At 38.4% G+C, this 20248-nt stretch overlaps 1 protein-coding gene across 1 annotated transcript in view; it reads left to right on the top strand.

Moving 5' to 3' along the window:
• The window catches only part of LOC115222451 (palmitoyltransferase ZDHHC5), a 150420-nt gene extending 130932 nt beyond the window's left edge, over positions 1-19488 (top strand). The window contains exons 10-11 of the mRNA XM_029792644.2: positions 13398-13537; positions 19057-19488. Of these exons, the coding sequence (XP_029648504.2) occupies positions 13398-13496 (99 nt within the window). The 3' untranslated portion in view covers positions 13497-13537; positions 19057-19488. The remainder of the gene's footprint in view (positions 1-13397; positions 13538-19056) is intronic.
• The last annotated feature ends 760 nt before the right edge of the window (positions 19489-20248 follow it).

Below are 20248 nucleotides of genomic sequence, written 5' to 3'. Positions count from 1 at the left end.
CCAGAAGAGAAAACATGCTGGTCGGTAGTACAGCAGGACAAAGATAGAGTGTATTGGGCAGTGGATGGTGAGGGTGACCCAATGCAGCCTCTGATATGTGAAGTTAGTGAAGGGTGAAGGAGTTAGAGTGAAGCAAAGCAGATGCTGCAGTCTGCACAGGTGGTGGGGAGCTGGGAGATGGTGGGCTATAAGTCACAAAGAGATGGGCAATAAGTCGAGTGAGAAATAGATAGATGAGGAGGCAAAGAGAGAGAGAGAGAGAGAGAGAGAGAGAGAGAGAGAGAGAGAGAGAGTAATAAACAGGCTTGGCAGGGTAGAAAAATATACAAAAGTTATATTACTACTTCTAAACACTAGTTTTGTATCAAGGTACCTTTTGGATTGGCTGTGAGAAGACACATCTGGCCAGTTTGAATGTGAAACAGGTGGAATATTTTGACTGGATATGGTTGGTTTAAATGCTTTAGGATTAAAGTTTGATAGAAGGACACGAAAAAAGGTCTTTTTGTAGAGGGGATACATTGCTATCCCAGTAGGAAAGAAAGAAGGTAGACATGAGGTGTCGAGGCGTACCCTCAAGGTACAAGGAAGTGGATAAAGAAGGTGCCTATAAAGAGAGGATAGGCATAGAGAATCATGGATAGCCAGGTGGCTATGTTTGTAAGTGTGTGAAAGGAGAGTGACAGATGGTTAGAGATGAGGATAGAGGTAAATGCAGTGAATGGTGAACATGGGTGGAGCGGTCAGTGGATAATATCAGTTTGAGGAAGGAAAAGATGTGAAGGGGTCAGAAAAGGGGAGGTGATGAGAGGTGGCACTATGTTAAACGAGGGATAAGCGAATAGATACTCTTTTACTTGTTTCAGTCATTTGACTGTGGCCATGCTGGAGCACCACCTTTAGTCGAGCAAATCGACCCCAGGACTTATTCTTTGTAAGCCTAGTATTTATTCTGTCAGTCTCTTTTGCTGAACCACTAAGTTACTAGGACATAAACACACCAGCATCAGTTGTCAAGCGATGTTGGGGGGACAAACACAGACACACAAACATATGCACACGCATACATATATATAGTAGGGGATGATTGTCGAGAATGGGAAGTTGGTGACAAAGGAATCGGTTCCAAATAGAAGGATAGCTTGTAGTAGAAAAGAAGAACGAAATATGTGCAGTTCTGATCTCATATAATTATAGTGGTTGAGCACTATAGCTAATCTCATATAATTATAGTGGGTGTAGTTAGAACAGAGAAGGAGAGATGTGTGTTATGAAGATGAGTTGTAGGGAAGTCTTGACAAATTCAGTAACTTTACAACAAATTTATGTATATTAATATCTGAGTGCAGAGCCTAGATATTAATATATTAATGCCTATTTCCTACCCTGAGTATTTACTCATAGTGCATGCCTGATATATACATGTGTGTGTTTATCTTTCAATAAGGAACTGAAAAGCCAGTTTCATATCTATATCACTGTAGTCAGAATCTGTTGTGTAATTTTTTAAATGTGATCAAAAAGCAGTTGTTAATAAAAAAAAAAAGCATAATAAAAAAGAAAAAATAAATAAAGGTTTATCTTAATTTATCTATTCATTTAAAAATGCGAGTTTTTATTTATTTAACTCATATACAAGTAATGAAAAAGAGAACAATTTAGGAAAATAGGTCAGCGTGACATATTTATAAAATTATCTGTTTTATGTTCAAAATCGATTTGATTATCACTTCTAGTATAGAAACAAAGCCAGAAACTTAAGTAGGAGAGGGTGAGTGAATTAAAATTCAAGAAATAGGGGCCATAAAGAATACCAGAAGGCGTTTTGTTGAAAGTTTTACAATATGGCTAATCCAACTCCTTAAATTGACTTAATAATATTTATAACATAATTATAAAATTTCTTTTTATAGTTTATTTTAATAATTTAAGAATAATTCTTTTGACCTAAAATTTAAATATCAAGTTTTAAAAAGAAAGAATACTTTTGCAATCAATATTATTTATTCAATGAAAATATCTTAGAATTCAAGGAGATTTGCATTTTCCCAATAGAATTTTTTCAACAGAAAACTTTGTTTTTTTTCACTTCAAACTGATGTACATTAAGCTAACAAACTTGACCTAAATATAATAACAACTAAATCCATTTCAAATTAAACTTAAGGTCATAAGAAAAGAAGTAAAGCAGATGATAAAATGTAATTCTCAAAGCCCTGTGTCTGAAGAGAAAAGCTGGTATGGTTTCAGCAAGAACATTTTAAAACTAGATCTGCTGAATCAGGCTTGAACTGAGACTTAGCAACAACAACAACTAAAAGAGTCCATTTTTGATTATTCTGAAGAATGTTGTTAACATTTAGAAAATTTTGCGTTGCCCTTATTTCAGTCTTTCCATTCATTTTGTGTTATTTTAAAAATAGACAGGCAATATATTTGTACAAAATGATTGAAGTCAGTTTGATTGCAGAGAGATGTCAGAGACACCATAATGTGTGAAGAACAATAACAGCTTGTATCTTGGCTTTGGTAGCACCTTCTTATTTTTTCTCTTCTTCCATACTACTGATCTCCTTCAGGCATTCCCAAAAACGAATTCATTTGAGTTGTTGGTTTGAATTTCAATGATCTCTTCACAGAAAGAGGATTGTCAAGTTATATAATATTCAATTTTGAAGCTATTTGGAAAAACGTCCTAGATGGGTTGTCATTTATGCCAGGACTCCACCTGTCCTTGCTAGTTGTTCATAGTAGGGACAGAGATACCAAGGCATGTCTACAGACCAGTGGATCGGCATATCTTCTCAAAGAGTCTCTTTGCTGCTCTGTGATTGCAAACCTGGCACCACAGGGTAAGCAGTTACCTCATATGACCATTATGAAGCATTGTAAAAATCTTGGTGTTTGAAAGACTGTATAAAGCAGAAAGAGTCTACACACTTTTCGTTTCATCTCCAGCAAAAAAGAGTTACCTGGTGACAGTAGCTGAAAAGGGAGAAACAAGCAGAAATAACATGCACTAACAACTTACATCACAAATATAACATTACTGTCCAGGCATATCATACGTGCCTTGGGTGCAAACATATTCTCACATATTAGGAATTGTCCAATACAAACTTTAAGGTGCTAGAGTGTGATTTGTCAGAGATTTGGCTGCTGTTTTCATTTGGTGTTTGAGCTAAGGTAGGAGAAAGGTGGGTTTCTTCATTGCTAGTAGGTAAGGTAGTTGCTGGTGTGAATTTTGATTCAGCTAGTGAGGGTGATAAAGGGAAGGGATTTTTCAGTCACACCACACACATATATGTATATATATATATATATAATATATATATATATATATATATATATAATATATATATATATATAATCATCATCATCATCATCATCATTTAGCGTCCGTTTTCCATGCTAGCATGGGTTGGACGGTTCAACTGGGGTCTGTGAAGCCGGAAGGCTTCATCAGGCCCAGTCAGATCTAGCAGTGTTTCTACGGCTGGATGCTCTTCTTAACGCCAACCACTCCGTGAGTGTAGTGGGTGCTTTTTACATGCCACCCGCATAGGTGCCAGACAGAGCTGGCAAACGACCACGAATGGATGGTGCTTTTACGTGCCACCGGCACAGGGGCCAGGCGAGGCTGGCAACGGACACGAGCGGATGGTGCTTTTACGTGCCACCGGTATGGAGGCCTGGCGAGGCTGGCAATGGACACGAGCGGATGGTGCTTTTACATGCCACCCGCACAGGTGCCAGACAGAGCTGGCAAGCGGCCATGAACGGATGGAGCTTTTACGTGCCACCGACACGGGGGCCAGGCGAGGCTGGCAGCGGACACGAAGGGATGGTGCTTTTATGTGCCACCGGCACGGAGGCCAGTCGGGGCGGCACTGGCAACGACCACGATCGGATGGTTCACTTAACCACAGCTGCAATTTCCACTGATGTTGATCGACCTCAATTTTGGTTCTGCTTTCTGATATCTGATATGATTTGGTTTGATTTTGATTTTGATTTTGATTTTGATTTTGACTGTTTTCACTGGTTCCCTCAACTGCTAGGGTGTGGCACTTTTTCACACACCTATCTTCATCCATTCTCGCCACATGACCATACCAGCGCAATCGTCTCTCTTGCACACAACAACTGATGCTTCTTAGGTCCAACTTTTCTCTCAAGGTACTTACACTCTGTCGATTATGAACACTGACATTACACATCCAATGGAGCATACCAGCTTCATTTCTTGCGAGCTTACACAAATCCTCAGCAGTCACAGCCCAAGTTTCACTACCATGTAGCATGGCTGTACGTACACATGCATCATACAGCCTGCCTTTTACTTTGAGCGAGAGGCCTTTTGTCACCAGCAGGGGTAAGAACTCTCTAAACTTTGCCCAGGCTATTCTTACTCTAGCAGTTACACTTTCAGCACACCCGCCCCTGCTACTGACTTGGTCACCTAGGTAGCGGAAGCTATCAACTACTTCTAGTTTTTCTCCCTGGAACGTGGTAGAAGTTGGTCTCTGCATATTTTCAGAGTTTATTGCTCCTGAGCATCTGCCACAGATAAAAACTATTTTCCTAGTCAGTCTTCCTTTGACATTACTACATCTCTTATGTGTTCATAGCTTACATTTGGTGCATCTTATAGAGTTTCTACCTATGCCTTTTCTACAGATCGAGCAGGGCCATCTACCTGAAGGCGTTTGTGATTGGTCTACCTTCCTACTTATCAGGACTTTGGTTTTGGCTAGGTTGATTCTAAGGCCCTTCGATTCTAAACCTTGCTTCCACACCTGAAACTTCTCCTCCAGTTCTGATAGAGACTCAGCAATTAGAGCAAGGTCATCAGCATAGAGGAGCTCCCAGGGGCATCCTGTCTTGATTCCTCCGTTATTGCCTGGAGGACTATGATAAATAGGAGGGGACTGAGGACTGAACCTTGGTGGACCCCAACCTCTACCCTGAATTCTTCACTGTACTCGATGCCAACCCTCACCTTACTAGCAGCGTCTCTGTACATGGCTTGTACAGCTCTCACTAACCATTCATCTATCCCTAGTTTCCTCATTGACCACCAGATAAGGGATCGGGGACCCCTGTCGAAGGCTTTCTCCATATCAAAAAAAGCCAGGTATAGGGGCTTGTCTTTGGCTAGGTATTTCTCCTGCAGCTGTCTTACCAGGAAAATAGCATCAATAGTACTTTTCCCTGGCACGAACCCAAACTGCATCTGATCTAAGCTAACTCTCTCTCTAATTAGTTGGGCTATAACCCTCTCCGTAACCTTCATTACTTGATCCAGCAGCTTGATACCCCTGTAGTTATTTGTATCTAGGGCGTCACCTTTACCTTTGTAGCAGTTGACTATTATGCTGCTACACCAATCATTGGGTATGACTCCTTCGTGTATCACCTGGTTAACTATACGGGTGACTAGGCTATAGCCGACACTACCAGATATTTTGAGCATCTCTGCAGTAATTCCTGATGGGCCTGGGGGCTTTCCCTGTCTTCATGCTTGTAATTGCCTTAACTACTAAGGAACTGTCAACTCAGATTGCTGGTCCCTCTGTTGGGTCAACATTCGGTAGACTCTCTTTATCCCATTCATTTTCCTCATTCAGCAACCTTTCACAGTGGCGTCTCCAAACCTCTCTCTTTGCATCCTCATTTAGCGCAAGTGAGCCGTCATCCGTGCGAACACATTTTTCTCCTACCACGTCACGATTTTCTCTCACACACTGTCTTGCTATACGAAATACCTCAAGTCTTTCATCCTCATGGCGCAGGACATTGGCAAATTTTTTCTTATCTGCTTCCCCTCTGGCTAAATACACCTGCCTCCTAGCTTCCCTTCTGGCTGTCTGATACAATTCCCTGCTACCACCGTTCTTCCAGTCCTTCCAAGCCTGTTTCTTTTGTCTAATAGCCCTGTCAACAGTGTTGTTCCACTACCACGTTATTTTGGGTCTTGTGGGGACTTTGCACCAGCCACAGATCTGGTCAGTGGCTTTCAGCAGGTTGTCCCTTAGAAGCACCCAGTTATCTTCTACCCCATGTGTAGCTATACCCCCTTCTATTTCGTCAAAGGCTTCAAGTAACATGTCTCTAAATCTCTGTCCATTTGCAGGGTCTCTAAGCTTCCAGACCCTTCTTCTCCATGTTGGTCGTCTTCTAGTCGTCCTCTTAGTCCTGATCCTAAAGTCACTGACTACCAGTCTATGTTGTGGGGTACATTCTTCGCCTGGGAAGGTTTTGGCATTTATAAGCAGCCATCTTCCCCTTTTTCTGGCAAGGATGTAGTCGATTTGGCTAGTATGCTGGCCCAAACAGCTTGTTGGTTTCCTGAAGTTAGTGTTGCAAACCATAAGACTATTTGCATCACAGAACTCCAGCAGCCTGGTTCCCTCCTCATTGCGAGAATCATAACCATAGCCTCCATGAACGCCATAGAAGCTCTCAGCATATCGTCCAACATGCCCATTGAAGTCACCAGCCACAAAGAGAAGGTCCCTGTCGTTCGTCAATGAGGTGGTCTGCAGTAGGGTGTCATAAAAACGGTCTTTCTGTCCATCGGGTAACCCTGGCTGAGGGGCATAGGCCGATATAATAGTTGCTAAACTATGATGGAGCACTAATCTAATCTTCAGTATTCTGTCACATACTCTGACTACCTCGATTACCTTATCTACCCATTTTTCGGCAATAAGCATACCCACTCCCCCGACCCCTTCAGTATTCCCAGCCCAGAAAATCTTGTACCTCTGTCCTTTACCTGTGAGGAACCTAGCAGAACCTCCTCTCCACCTCACCTCTTGAATACAGCATATATCTACACACCTCCGTTCAAGCAATTCAACGATCTCGCCAGATCTGCCTTTCAGTGTGCCAACGTTGAGGGTGCCAACCCTGTGGAAGTGGGAGGCAATAGACCTAGTAGCATCATGAACCTGAAAAGAAAACTCGCGTTTGGCAGTATTCATAGACAAACAATAAAACTCAAGTTCAAACCGCGTACGTTACACCAAACATATCTTGCAATGAATGACCACTACCTTTTATGGAAGGAGGAGCAGGTGGCGTAAGACTTTGAAGTGGGCATGGGAGACAACAGGGATGCGAAGTGTACATGGGAGACAACAGGGATGCGAAGTGTACATGGGAGACAACAAGGATGGGAAAATTTAGGACTTCCTGTTGCGGTGGGGGCAGCATAAGACTTTGAAGTGTACATGGGAGACAACAAGGATGAGAAAAATTTAAGGCTTCCTGTATCGGTGGAGGGGGTGGGAGGGCAGGGCACCCTGCGTGCGAAAAGTTTTATCCAGCCATGCGAGCGCTCCTAGAGGGGAAAAACTTATATAAAATAATAAAGACCTGTAAGATTATAAATATGTATTCCATATTTAACGAGACGTGGGGCTGATCGATGGACAATAATAACTAATGAATTATACATAATATGTAATGCGAGGTGAGGCTGAAAATAATAAACAAAGCAACAACTAGAGGGCATCAAATTGCATAGAAATATGACTGGTGAGAATACGGGCTGAATTGAGTTAAAAAAGTTTCTTATCTTGAAATCATTTCATTTTCGAACTGAAAACTTGGCAGAGGAATTTGAAATCGGGAATGAGACTGTATATATATATATACTATATATACTTTATTTAAAAGCAGCAAAAATATAACAAAAGCTGTTACTCAGAATTTCACGTTCCCATTTGTCGGACAGTTTTTGTATATATATATATATATCGAAATCGAATGGCAATCGAAATCGAATTGAACCAGCCAGGATCCCTGGTCTGGTGGTACGTAAAAAGCACTATCCGACTCGTGGCCGATGCCAGCGCCGCCTCAACTGGCTTCCGTGCCGGTGGCACATAAAATACACCAATCCGACCGTGGCCGCTGCCAGCCTCGCCTGGCACCTGTGCAGGTGGCACGTAAAAAGCACCCACTACACTCACGGAGTGGTTGGCATTAGGAAGGGCATCCAGCTGTAGAAACATTGCCAGATAAGACTGGAGCCTGGTGCAGCCTTCTGGCTTCCCAGATCCCCGGTCAAACCGTCCAACCCATGCTAGCATGGAGAACGGATGTTAAACGATGATGATACATATAGGATGGTCACTAGAAAAGCAGAAAATTTGAAGGCAAAACTAACAAGCATTAATTAGATCATCAATAAACTGTGTGATAGGTGGTTTCTGATTTGTTATTTCTGTTATCGAATGAGCACATAATCAGAACAAGCATTGATGTCATTTGCTTCTAAGTGAACCCCACATCATAGAAGAAAGCTGTGAAAGGAAACAGCTATCAGACTTTCAGGGACAAATTATTGTTCTTTTCAAGAGTAAAAAATCCAGCTGGGGGACTGATTAAATATTTAACTGTATTACTGAACTTTTTTTCAACTATCACAAGGCATCAGTTTGATACTGTTGTTGCAACTTTGAAACTTCGTTTACTTCAAATAGATCTCGTGAAAATATAAATTCACATTTCACGAATTTTCCTCTTTTCTAGCAACCACCCTATCTATTGAAACATAAATATCACCATAGGATATATCATCAGTGGTAGCAGTGGTGGTACCAGCAATTGTGGCAAAGGTAGAGGTGTTGTTTTATGTCTGCTTTTTATATCGATAGTGGTCAGACAGGTTGTCATGGTCTGAGTCAGTTCTCATTTGAGGTTTCTGCCTTTGTAGATAGGTCAAAGAGCATGTCTCACCCATCTGTTCCGTTTATTTTTAGGATGATTTTTAAAGCTTTTCTCACTTCTACTGTCCTACTATCCAGCTGAAATTTCTTCTCACTGCTATTGTTTGTTCTACCAGTTGAAAGGCATTTCTATATTTCCTCTTGGTGTTATCTTTTGCATAATTTTGTCATGTCTAAACTGTAAGGGGCAAGTTAGATGTCTTATTTGTCCAGTTGGAATAGAAAGACCATTCACATTCCTTTTTTGTGTTTCATTCACTTGTTTCATAAACTTTAACACAAGTAGCCTCTAGCCTTAATTTCTGAAGATTGCTAAACATTGCAGTCATATCAGTTGGGGTCTGAACCTACATACGATGTTCAGTTGATGTCTGAAGATGGGTCAGTTTTTTTGCTTAAATCATTTTTGTTTATGTTGTACTTTGTCCATTTTGCCATTCTTCTTTGTCTCGTCTAATTTGTTAATGTTTTTCAAGTCATTCTGTATAAATTTTTATTGAAAATGATGATTTTTTTTTCTGGTTTCCAACAATTCTTATTGCCTTCACAGTGTTTACCCTTTTACAAAATTAAATTAGAAAATTAGACAAAACAGAGAACACAATTGAAAAAATTAAAAAGAAAAAAGAAAAAAGTGAGAGAAAGGAAAGAGAAAAAGGAAAAACCCACAAAATTCACCACCTTGGGTTGAAAAGTTGGGAGCACTGGGAAACCTCTCTGGTGGCTATTGAGGCATGCCAACATGCTTGCAGTATTGCCACGGATGATGGCAAGACTGATGCACCAAAACAGCCAACCGCCTGTTCAACTCTGGCAAGAAAGGCCATGGAGGCCTGTGGAGTCAAGGAGCCTGCCACAACAACAGATCAGCTCCCACTCTGAGGGCAATGGAGACACAAAATTCGTCCAAGCTGAGTAGGCCACCAACATTAGTCACAGGGGTGGCATCAATCCAGTCACCTGAGTATTTTGGCCCCAGCAGACAGTAAGCAACACCTTGAAAACTGGTCTGACTGGATGAAGCGGGAGTTGAAGATGGCTTTCAAAATTATGTTGTAGACAGCTAGCTAAATTACTTGATGAAATTTTGACTGACAACAATTGGAGTCAATTAGAGCAACTAATTTTTGCTGTTTTCTCGAACTTCCCACTGAGTAAATTGTTTCTGTCATCAGGCTTCCTATATGTATCTGAATTCATTATCTTAACCAAATTACTTGTCACTTTCTCAAACTTATCCCTATGAACTATGATACTCACAAATACCAAATACAAATTTCCACACACATGTACACAAGCATTCCTGTGTGGTTAAGAAGTGTGCTTGGTAACCACATGCCTTGGGTCCTGTCTTAATATGCAGTGCCTGAGGCAAGTGTCTTCTAATTATAGGCCAGGGATGACAAATGTTTTGTGAGTGAATATGGTTATAGAAACTGTATGGAAGCTCATTATATATGTGTGTTTCGCAACCAGATGTTTTTGGATTTTGTTCCAATATGCAATGCCTTGGGGAGAGTGTCTTCTACTTATACCCCAGGGATGACCAATTTTTGTGAGTGGTGTGTGTGACTGTGTGTGTGTGTGTGTGTATCGTGCGTGTGTGTGTGTGTGTGCATGTGTGTGTGTGTGTGCATGCATGTGTGTATATGTGAGTGTGTTTGCTCTCCCACTCCATGTGTTGGTTTGCTTACATCCTTGTGATTTAGCAGTTAGGCAAATGAGACTAATAGAATAAACACCAGATTCTAAAAAGAATATGGAGTTGATTTGCTTGACTATAATCTCAATATAATCACAGTCCTATGACTGAAACAAATAAAAGAAAAAGAAGAAGAAAAAGAAATGAATATTGGCCCATGCATCAGATTTTCATTATGACAAAACACAAATCATTTTAGTTTATACAGCATTGTGGAAAATAACATTCATTTTCATGTGTAATTGCTTTATATATATATATATTGGAAGTTTTTTGCTATTATATTTAATTGCTGTATTTTGAAACCAGTTATCATGAAATTTTATATTTAAGAGATGAGGAGTTATGTACATTATTTACATTATTTACATTATTTACACTATGCCATATGCCCATGGGCATATGGTGTAGTGGTTAAGAGCGCGGACAACTAACCCCAAGATTCCGAGTTCGATTCCAAGCAGTGACCTGAACTACAAAAACAACAACAATAATAATAACAACATCGAAAAATACCTTAGGAATGAGGACCCAGGTTCGAAATTTCCCCAAGACACCTGAAGAAGGCTGGAAGGTACATCAGCTGAAACATTGTGTTAACAACAAACAAGATAAGGACAAATATCTGTCAAATGTAAATAATGCACCAGTTATCATGTGTTTTTAAGGTTTGCATTTCCTCTTGAAGGAACTGATTTTTGTAGCTCCAGCATGGCTCCCTTAATCTTCATTTTTTCCAGAATTTCTTCCTAATTCATTCTTCATTCAATAATAGCCCTTCATATGGCCATTACATACACACACATGCACAAGCCGAATGAGACAGTAGGAAATGGATTGGAATTTTACTGCTACAAACAAACTGAAAAGAATAGTGCTCTCTTTAGGTATGGGTACACTGGACAGTTGTTTGGGTGTTTCATGGGCTAGGGGTCTGATTCTGTTGTGGCTTACTGTCAATAAATACTAGAAGGCCCAGTGCAATGATTTTCCCAGGAGCCTTAAAATGCTGCCAAGATGGCCCTAGCAAGGAACTCTTATAGAAATATGTTTTTAAAAAATGAAATAAGAAAAAAAACATGATGTAAAAGATGTAAGCTGAAAACAGTTGGTTTTTTTTTTTTCAAAAAAGGGGTTAATAGAAAGCCGTTCCTCATTTACATATACAAATACAAGTATCTATGTGTGCGCATGTGCATGTGTGTATTTATGTTTATACACACATACACATATACAATACTTATTACTAACAAAGACTGTTTATTTTGAAGTTTTACTAATACTAGACTCTCAAAGTAGTAAATGGTAAGATGAAATTCTCTTTATTATCTATGATACTAATTGGTGTACGGAAAAAGCAGTGGGTTGAAATAGTGAATAAAGCTTCAAATGGGAGGAAGAAAGCAGGAAAAACAGGTGCAGACATATCTGTGTGGTTAAGAAGCTTGCTTTGCAACCACATGGTTTCAGTTTCAGTCCCACTGTGTAACAATTTGAGTAAGTATTTTCTACCATAGTCCCAGATCAGTTCCTTGTGAGTGAATTTGGTACATAAGAATTGCATGGAAGCCTAGTCTGTATGTATATACATATATATACAGGGTGCAATGGGTAAATTGTCGCCATTTTCTATCTTTAATTTTGCACATGCTCATTGTTTATTTTTGATTTTGTCAACTACACAGTATAGTAGGGTCAGCTGGGCACTGTCTGTGAGAAAAGCAGCACTATGACGCAATTCACTCTGCCAGAAATTTGGAAATGACATGCTGTACTGGTTCACATTCATGCCAGAAGATCCAAGACAAACATTTCAGAGTGTTTGGGTGTCAGTCTGAGGACAGTGTAGAGAATTCAAATACATAAAGATCAAACATCCAATCAACATCATGGTGATTGGAGTGATCACTAGTGATGGTGATGTTATGCTTCCATTCATCTTTCTTCATGGCTTCAGGTTCAACACAGAGGCTTACATCAAGTGCATGGAGGAGGTAGTGTTGCCTGGGTCAAGAAGGTGGCTGCTGGAAGACCCCTATATCTGGCAATGGAACTCTGCATAATGCCACACAAGCAGGAGAACCCAGTCGTGGCTGTCAGACAATTTCTGCAATCACATCACCCCTAACATCTGGCCACCTAACTCCACAGACTACAACTCCCTTGATTATTGTGTGTGGGATGCAGTTGAGAGAGAGACCAACAAAACTCCTTGTAACACCAAAGATGAACTGGAGCCAAGTGTTAAGGCAGCATTTACTAACTTAAACAAGGGGACTGTCCAGAAGAGTTACAGGAGATTCCAAAGTCGTCTGGAGGCTGCGGTTGAAGCCAATGGTGATTTTATAAAACAAATTTCTGTGTATGTATGTATACCCACAAAAACAGAAAAAGAACTCCACTATTTTAGCATTTGATTAAAAGGGAAAAATTAATTTTTATGACAGAAAATGAAATTGTTTTTAGAGAGAGAGAAAAACAACTGTGCTGTTTTGCCTAGTATATGTATGTGAACGAATTATTGAAAACTGTATTTCTATATACTCAATATGCTAGAAATAACTGTCAAGTCTCCTTACAATCACATCTTATCTTCTTTCAGTAAATTATATCTTTCCTTCTTTCAGTGAAGATATCTTTGATTTTCAACTGAAATGATCTTTAAAATGATTTCAAAATTCTTATGAAACAAATTGCAAACTCACTGAAAACAAATGATAAATTAACACTAATGATGCACAAAATAAATTAAATGAGTAATTTTAGTAACAAACTAATTTGATGAAGCAAATACTGACAGTAATATGGTCAACTGAAACCTTTGAAGTAAGTGCCCCAGCATGGCCACAGCCTATTAACCAAAACTAGTAAAAGAATGTATACAAACATAATCAAAGGCAAATGTTTTCTCTAAGCATACCTTCTAAATGTTTCAAAACCTCTTGTTTTCCCAGGAAACAGTGAAACGCAAGATTGGAAAGTTTCAGAATATAAAAGTCCTTGGAATGAAGACTACAAGAATTAAGAAGATGAAACGGCCAGACGTAAGGTAGAAAGTTAAGCTGCAAACTCTGAAGAATGGAATCAGTTTTAGGTAGGATTCATCATGACAATGCATCATTGATTAAATATTTTTATTACAATGTAGCAGTGATCAATGACAACATGTCATGTCAGGTCAGGTATGAGTTTGGTCTGCCTCAGGTGTGTGCATTTGGGTAGATTAAATCAGGACAGTTATTTTACTGATTAGGAAAATGCTAACAAACATTCTGGTATTTCCAATTAAAAAAGAAAAGTAATTTAAAAAAATTTTATTTTATAGCTTTTATTATCTTTGCAGGTTCTGGTTAGGTTACTTCAACTTATCTTCAGTTTGAATTCCTGTTAAAAAAAATCTTTACAGAAGAGGAGTTCCAGTAGAATGCAGTGGGAGAAAAAAAAAAAAAATGAATGAACTGCCAAATAGTAGCAGGAGTAGGATTGGATGAGATCTAGGAAGATGATAAGAAGTAGATAAAGTACATAATTTGTTAGTTCAGTGGGGCAGAAAACATTAAGCTAATGACAGGGGGGAAACAGGGGCACTGTACAAGTAAGGTTAGTTTGTTAGTAAACTTTGTTAATCAGATAGGCTAAAGAGGATGATGATGATGATGGTGATGGTGGTGGTACTGCTGCTGGTGGTACTGCAGCTGATGCTGGTGATGAGATGAGGGGGAGTTGCTAATGAATATTTGTGTATTTATGTTTATGAACACACACGCACACACACACATCATCATCTAATGTTTATTTTCCATGCTGGCATGGGTTGGATGGTTTGACAGGAACTGACCAGCTGGGATGCTGTCCAAACTCCAATTGTCTGTTGTGGTATGGTTTCTATGGCTGAATGCCCTTCCTAATGCTGACAACCTTTAGTTAGTTTGTTTCTATTTATACACATGGTTGCACATATAACTTTAAAAGTGTCTAAAAAACAGATTGATATGTCAGCGAGCAGTTTAGCTTAATGGTAAAGCTTCAAAAAAAGCATCAAAAGATATGTGTTTGAGTTCAATGGCTGGTTGTTGACAAATTTTTCTGCTTTGTAAGAACCCAATGTTCTTACTGTTCTAACAGCGTCTCTGCGTTCAAAAATAAATTATCATCTTATTTGTATTTTTATACACTTTTCAGCAATTATTTAAAAAAAAAAACAGATGTTAGTTTACATATATATATATAGGTATAGAAGTAGTTGATAGCTTCTGTTACCTAGGTGACCAAGTCAGTAGCGGGGTGGGTGCACTGAAAGTGTAACTGCTAGAATAAGAATAGCCCGAACAAAGTTCAGAGAGCTCTTATGTCTGCTGGTGACAAAGGGCCTCTTGCTCAGAGTAAAAGGTAGATTGTATGACACGTGTACGAACACCATTTGAGCGTGATTTTTACCAGTGTCGCCTTACTGGCACTTGTGCCGGTGGTATGTGAAAATCAACATTCAAACGAGGGCCTGTGCAGGTGGCATGTAAAAAACACCATTTGAGCATGGAGTTGCCAGTACCACCTGACTGGCCCTCAACCAGTGGCACGTAAAAGCACCCACTACACTCTCGGAGTGCTTAGCATTAAGCAGGGCATCCAGCTGTAGAAACTCTGCCAGATCAGATTGGAGACTGGTGCAGCCATCTGGTTCGCCAGACCTCAGTGAAATCGTCCAACCCATGCCAGCATGGAAAGTGGACGTTAAAAGATGATGATGATGATCATGATGATATACACACACACATATAAAGGTATATATATATATCATTATCATCATCATCATTTAAAATCCATTGTCCATGCTGGCATGGGTCGGATGGTTTTACCAGGGCTGGTAAGCTGAGGGGTTGCATCAAACTCCAGTCTGATTTGAATGGTTTCTACACCTGGATGCCCTTCCTATCTCCAACCACTCTGAGAGTGCAATGGGTGCTTTTACGTGCCACCAGCACGTAAGTCAGTATCTTCCACAATCATGATTTCACTTATCTTTATAGGTCTTCTTCTCAAGCACAGCATATTGCCAATGGTTTTGGTCATTTGTCATTGCCTCCATGAGGGCCAATGCTCGAAATGTGCATTTTACATGCTACCAACATGGATGCTAGTTACACGACACTAGTATTGGCTATATTGCTTCCATGTGGCAATACATATGTATACATATTAATAATAATAAAATGGCAGCAAAAGAATGAGACTTCGATATTAGGTAAATAGAGGATATTTATATATGTATAGTTTAGGAAATCAGTAAGTTGTCATAATAGTACTCAGTGTTTCTAATGCTATCAAAATGAGTTATATGAAAGATAATGGGTCCAAAATTCTGTATTTGCTTAATATTATCATCCAGTTATTGTTATCAAAAGAAGCATCTATCTATCAATCATCTATTAAGCTAACTATTTATATATGTGTGTGTATATATATATATATATATGAGAGAGAGAGAGAGAGAGAGAGAGTGTGTGTGTGTGTGTGACTGAGAGAGAGGTTTTCTCACAACATTTATCTACACTATTCTATTCACAAGCCATTGGTTGACTCAATGTAGTGGGTTCAAACTCAGAAGCAGGTGAGATTAAGAAGCCAACTTTTTTTACCACACACCAATGTCTGCACTTACTATGTCACTATTACTATTTAGAACGATACTCATTCCTTTTCTCTCACAAGTCTGAGCCAGGGTAGATAAATAAACAGATATCTCTTAAAGGTGAAATATAAACGTTTGAAATCAGTTCAAGAACTTTCAAGAAATCTCTTTAATTTTAGAATGCACAATTTTTTTTTCAGGTAGTTATGAGCTGATTATTAGTAAAAGTTGACAAATCCTTAATGGCTATAGTATAGCAACTGCTATGATGAATAGCAAGTGAAATGTCTTGAAATTACCTCCCTTTTTCTTTGTGTTGGTAATAGCTGTTGCTAGATTTTTGTTTTCTTCCTCCTACTAAAATGCAAATTTCAGTTCATTTTAGAATGTTTGCATACTGGCATTCAGTACAATAGTTCACTTGTGACTGCTTCCGGTAACATGTGCCCCAGTATAATGTACTGATTTTTGCTAGATCATCAGAGACTAAACTGACAATCCTACAAATCCTGCAGTGTGAAGCAAGATTTTCACACACCCTGTTGGAGGATGGAAAGTCTGGTCCATCCAACATTGTCGATATATATGCATGTTAAACAGATGTAAAAATTGAATTTACAGTGGATTGCAAAGAGGCAACCCAACCATCAATGGTCGAGTTATAGGGGCAGAAAAGCCATCTCCAGTAATGTCTGTTAGTCAGCGGACAATAAGAGAGCTAGGTGAAGATGAAGTTTTATTGAGAGCCTGCCATTTACATGTAGGATTGGCATCAGAATGTGTTTATGTACATGGATTTTCTATCACCTGTATGATGTTTTCTTCATGCTACTTTTTGTGGCCAACAAAAGATGCTATTACTGAAAAACTGTTTCATTTTGTAAAATCTCTGAAAATTAACTTTAGCTTTAATCATGGACTTGGAGGTGAATAGACTCAATTTACTTCAACTACCCTCATTTATCACTGATTCATTTATCACTTATCTGGGATAACATAGCCTGCTAATTGTGAAGCATATTATGGTTATCATGAATTGATCTGTGATGACACAAAGCAGTGACCAGTTAAAGATTCTGCTTGGGACACAAAAGCACATCCCAATGACCATCCACAATGCTCAGGACAACTTGGGGTCTCAGAAGAAAATGTATTTTTCTCAATATGTTATTATTATTCATTTATCTGCAATTCATTTAAGAGTGTTTTTTTTAACCAAACACCAATAATAAATGTAGATGTTCTTGCTATTTCTAGGTACCATAAATGTTTTGCAGTGACATTAATTAGTATATCACAATTTTTCACAATAAGATTTCATCTCATCTGTGAGGCCCAACATTCCAACATCTGACTCCACTACATCTTGTTCTACTGCAAGTAGAATACTACATTTCTTCATTCAGTATTTATCATTCATTCACACCACATGTCAAATCTGGTATCTTTAATCTGCTACTCTTTTAACTTTTGCTTCATTATTCATTTATATTAGTATATTTCCAGCAGTTTATATTCTCCTCATTTTCCTTTAGCATCCATAGATCTTCCATGTTACTGTCGTTTAGCCACAGGTCAACTCTGATTCAAGATAAAAAGTGATCCCAGGTCCTTTTTGTTTTCATATATTTTGGCTATATTAACCAATATGTCCTTTCTTTTTCTTTAAAACAGTATCATTGTAATTAAAAGAAATTTAGCTGATGTATCTAATTGGAATAGAGTTACTCTTTTTGTTGCTACAGTTGTGAAGAAGCAATAAATTGTGACACATATCATCCAGCAGCTACCTTAATTGCCACAGGGATTTTTTCTTATAATGTCATTTCATGTTTCAAAACTGCCATTGGTTCATCAATATTGATATCTAAATGTAATTACTATGTAGTATTGTAGTCATTATTTTGTATATCACCATTTTCACTAAGAGACAAACATATTGTCAGATGTTATTGAACTTCCTTTCTTTCTTACCCTAGCTACAAAATAGATCCCAGGATAACAGAAACTATCAACTATCTCCAGTGAGACATCTGTGCAGTACACAGGCATTTTCACTGCTAACTATACCAGTACATCTGACACATCTAGAGTTAATGTTCTCAGTCTACCAGAATTCCCATCACACCATGTATTCATTATTTATAGCCAGTGCACTGTTTGAGTTCCTACTTGTTCCCTTTCCACATATCAATCAAGACCACTTTTCAAATGACACTGGGATTTCATGCATTTAGTCTCTAGACTTGTGCTGGAAAACCCTTTCACCAGGGATAAAATTTCACACATATTCAAATTTGAAATTAAATTGTCTTCTACCAATGTCTCTAAAAACCTATAGGAAAAGAAGGCCTAAATCCAAAACAGTAATTTACTATAAGTTGAAAACCTATGAACTTTTATAAATAAAGATTCTTTATTTTTCTCTCACTAAAGGATCTTATCTTCTTTAATTGACCCTTTATATTAAAAATATTTTCCACTCTAACTCCAAACAGTGCTTTTAGGTATCAAATATTTTATGTAGGACATTGACAGATTCTGAAATAAAATCTAGGCACATATCCACACTCTCTCTTTTATACATAAGTAGATAGATCAACACACTAGTGAACACATAGCTGTAATCTAAATCAATCAATTCTAACTTCATCTTCCATGGTGAACTTGAACAGCAGTCTTAAGCCATTCAGTCACACATAGCCTTTTCAGTATTCACTAAGCAACACTCTCAACATAAATACATACAGGCATACACATTTATATATATGTACACAAATGCATACATACATGTACCTGCACATGTATTCACAAATACTTTCATTCACACACATGTACATAAATATGCATATACATGCACGCACGAACACACACACGTACACACACACTCACTCACTCACACACAATATCCATATGAAACTGATTTGAATTTCTTGTTTAAAATGTTTGTTTTAGTAAACACTTGGAATATTTTCTTGGTACAGGTCTCGCAAGATGTTCCTCCATTAATGGCGTTTGTTGTTGGATAAAATAGCCCATGAGATTTAAAATGATTTTCTCCTTCAGTTACTACAGACAGCTTGGCAAACATTCAAATCAGGAATTGTTATCTAAATGTCATCATGAAAATACATTTTACCTTTGTGATCATAAGAGAAACACCTGAATTGAATTAATCATTGGATTACACAGATTGCCACTTTATGTAAAGTTTACCAATTCATAAACTGAATGAAATTAAACAAGAAGCCTGTAACAAGTCATCATGTTCCTTCTGTATCATCAACATATACTAGAGTGCCCACCACTAATATTCATGCCTGAGGATTGCTTCTGAGCATAAAGCTCTGAGTAATGAGATGTAAAATGGCCTGAGCCATAAATTGATATGAAATAAATTTACTCTACATCAGGTATTGATTTCTCTCATAAAAAAAAAAAAATGTCTATAAATTTATTTTGTGAATAGAAATACTTGTAAACACAATTCCATGATTGAGCTTGTTGATCTGGCAATGGTTTTTAACAGAATACTACATTCTGTAGTGGTGAGTATCTAAAAACTTGTTTAAATGAATTGCTTTTGAGAACAGTGCAAACCATGTATAGAAATGCTGTCATCAAGGTGAAAATTAGCAACAAGCTAAGCAAGGAATTTAGCATATGGGTGAGTGTCATCATGGCCCAATTTCAAAGAATGAAAAATGGTAAAAAGGTCTCCTGCCTTGAGTTGGCAACCAACTCCTAAAAGAAACAACTCAAACTCAACAGGAACTTGTGCGACCCCAAGACACTTTCTATACCCTGCCTGGTGGCCAGAATATAGTATACACCCAGACCCTGTCTATGTATCTGTTCTCAACAGCTGCTTATCCAAAAAAAGGAGGTTACTTGAATACCCCACTTTGTTCCCTGACATCTATTCCTCCTTCACTTCTGGCACATCAGCCATTATCTCACTAATTCTCAGACTCTCTTCTGCTTATTTATTACAGTATTCCAGGACACAAGGGAGGAGCTTAAGTCCAGCTGTCTATAGAACTTCTATGTCAATAATCTAGTTCTCATAGCTGAATCTGTGAAAGTCTTAGTGAAGAAATTTCCAAATAGCCTAGAATTGGAAGGCTTTAAAGTAAACCTATAAACCCAAGAGTTTTAGTTCACATGCTATCATCT

The sequence above is a fragment of the Octopus sinensis genome, linkage group LG20, assembly GCF_006345805.1.
Source record: "Octopus sinensis linkage group LG20, ASM634580v1, whole genome shotgun sequence".
Taxonomy (NCBI): domain Eukaryota; kingdom Metazoa; phylum Mollusca; class Cephalopoda; order Octopoda; family Octopodidae; genus Octopus; species Octopus sinensis.
Note: the sequence above shows the minus strand (reverse complement) of the source record. Positions and strands in the feature narration are given on the sequence as shown.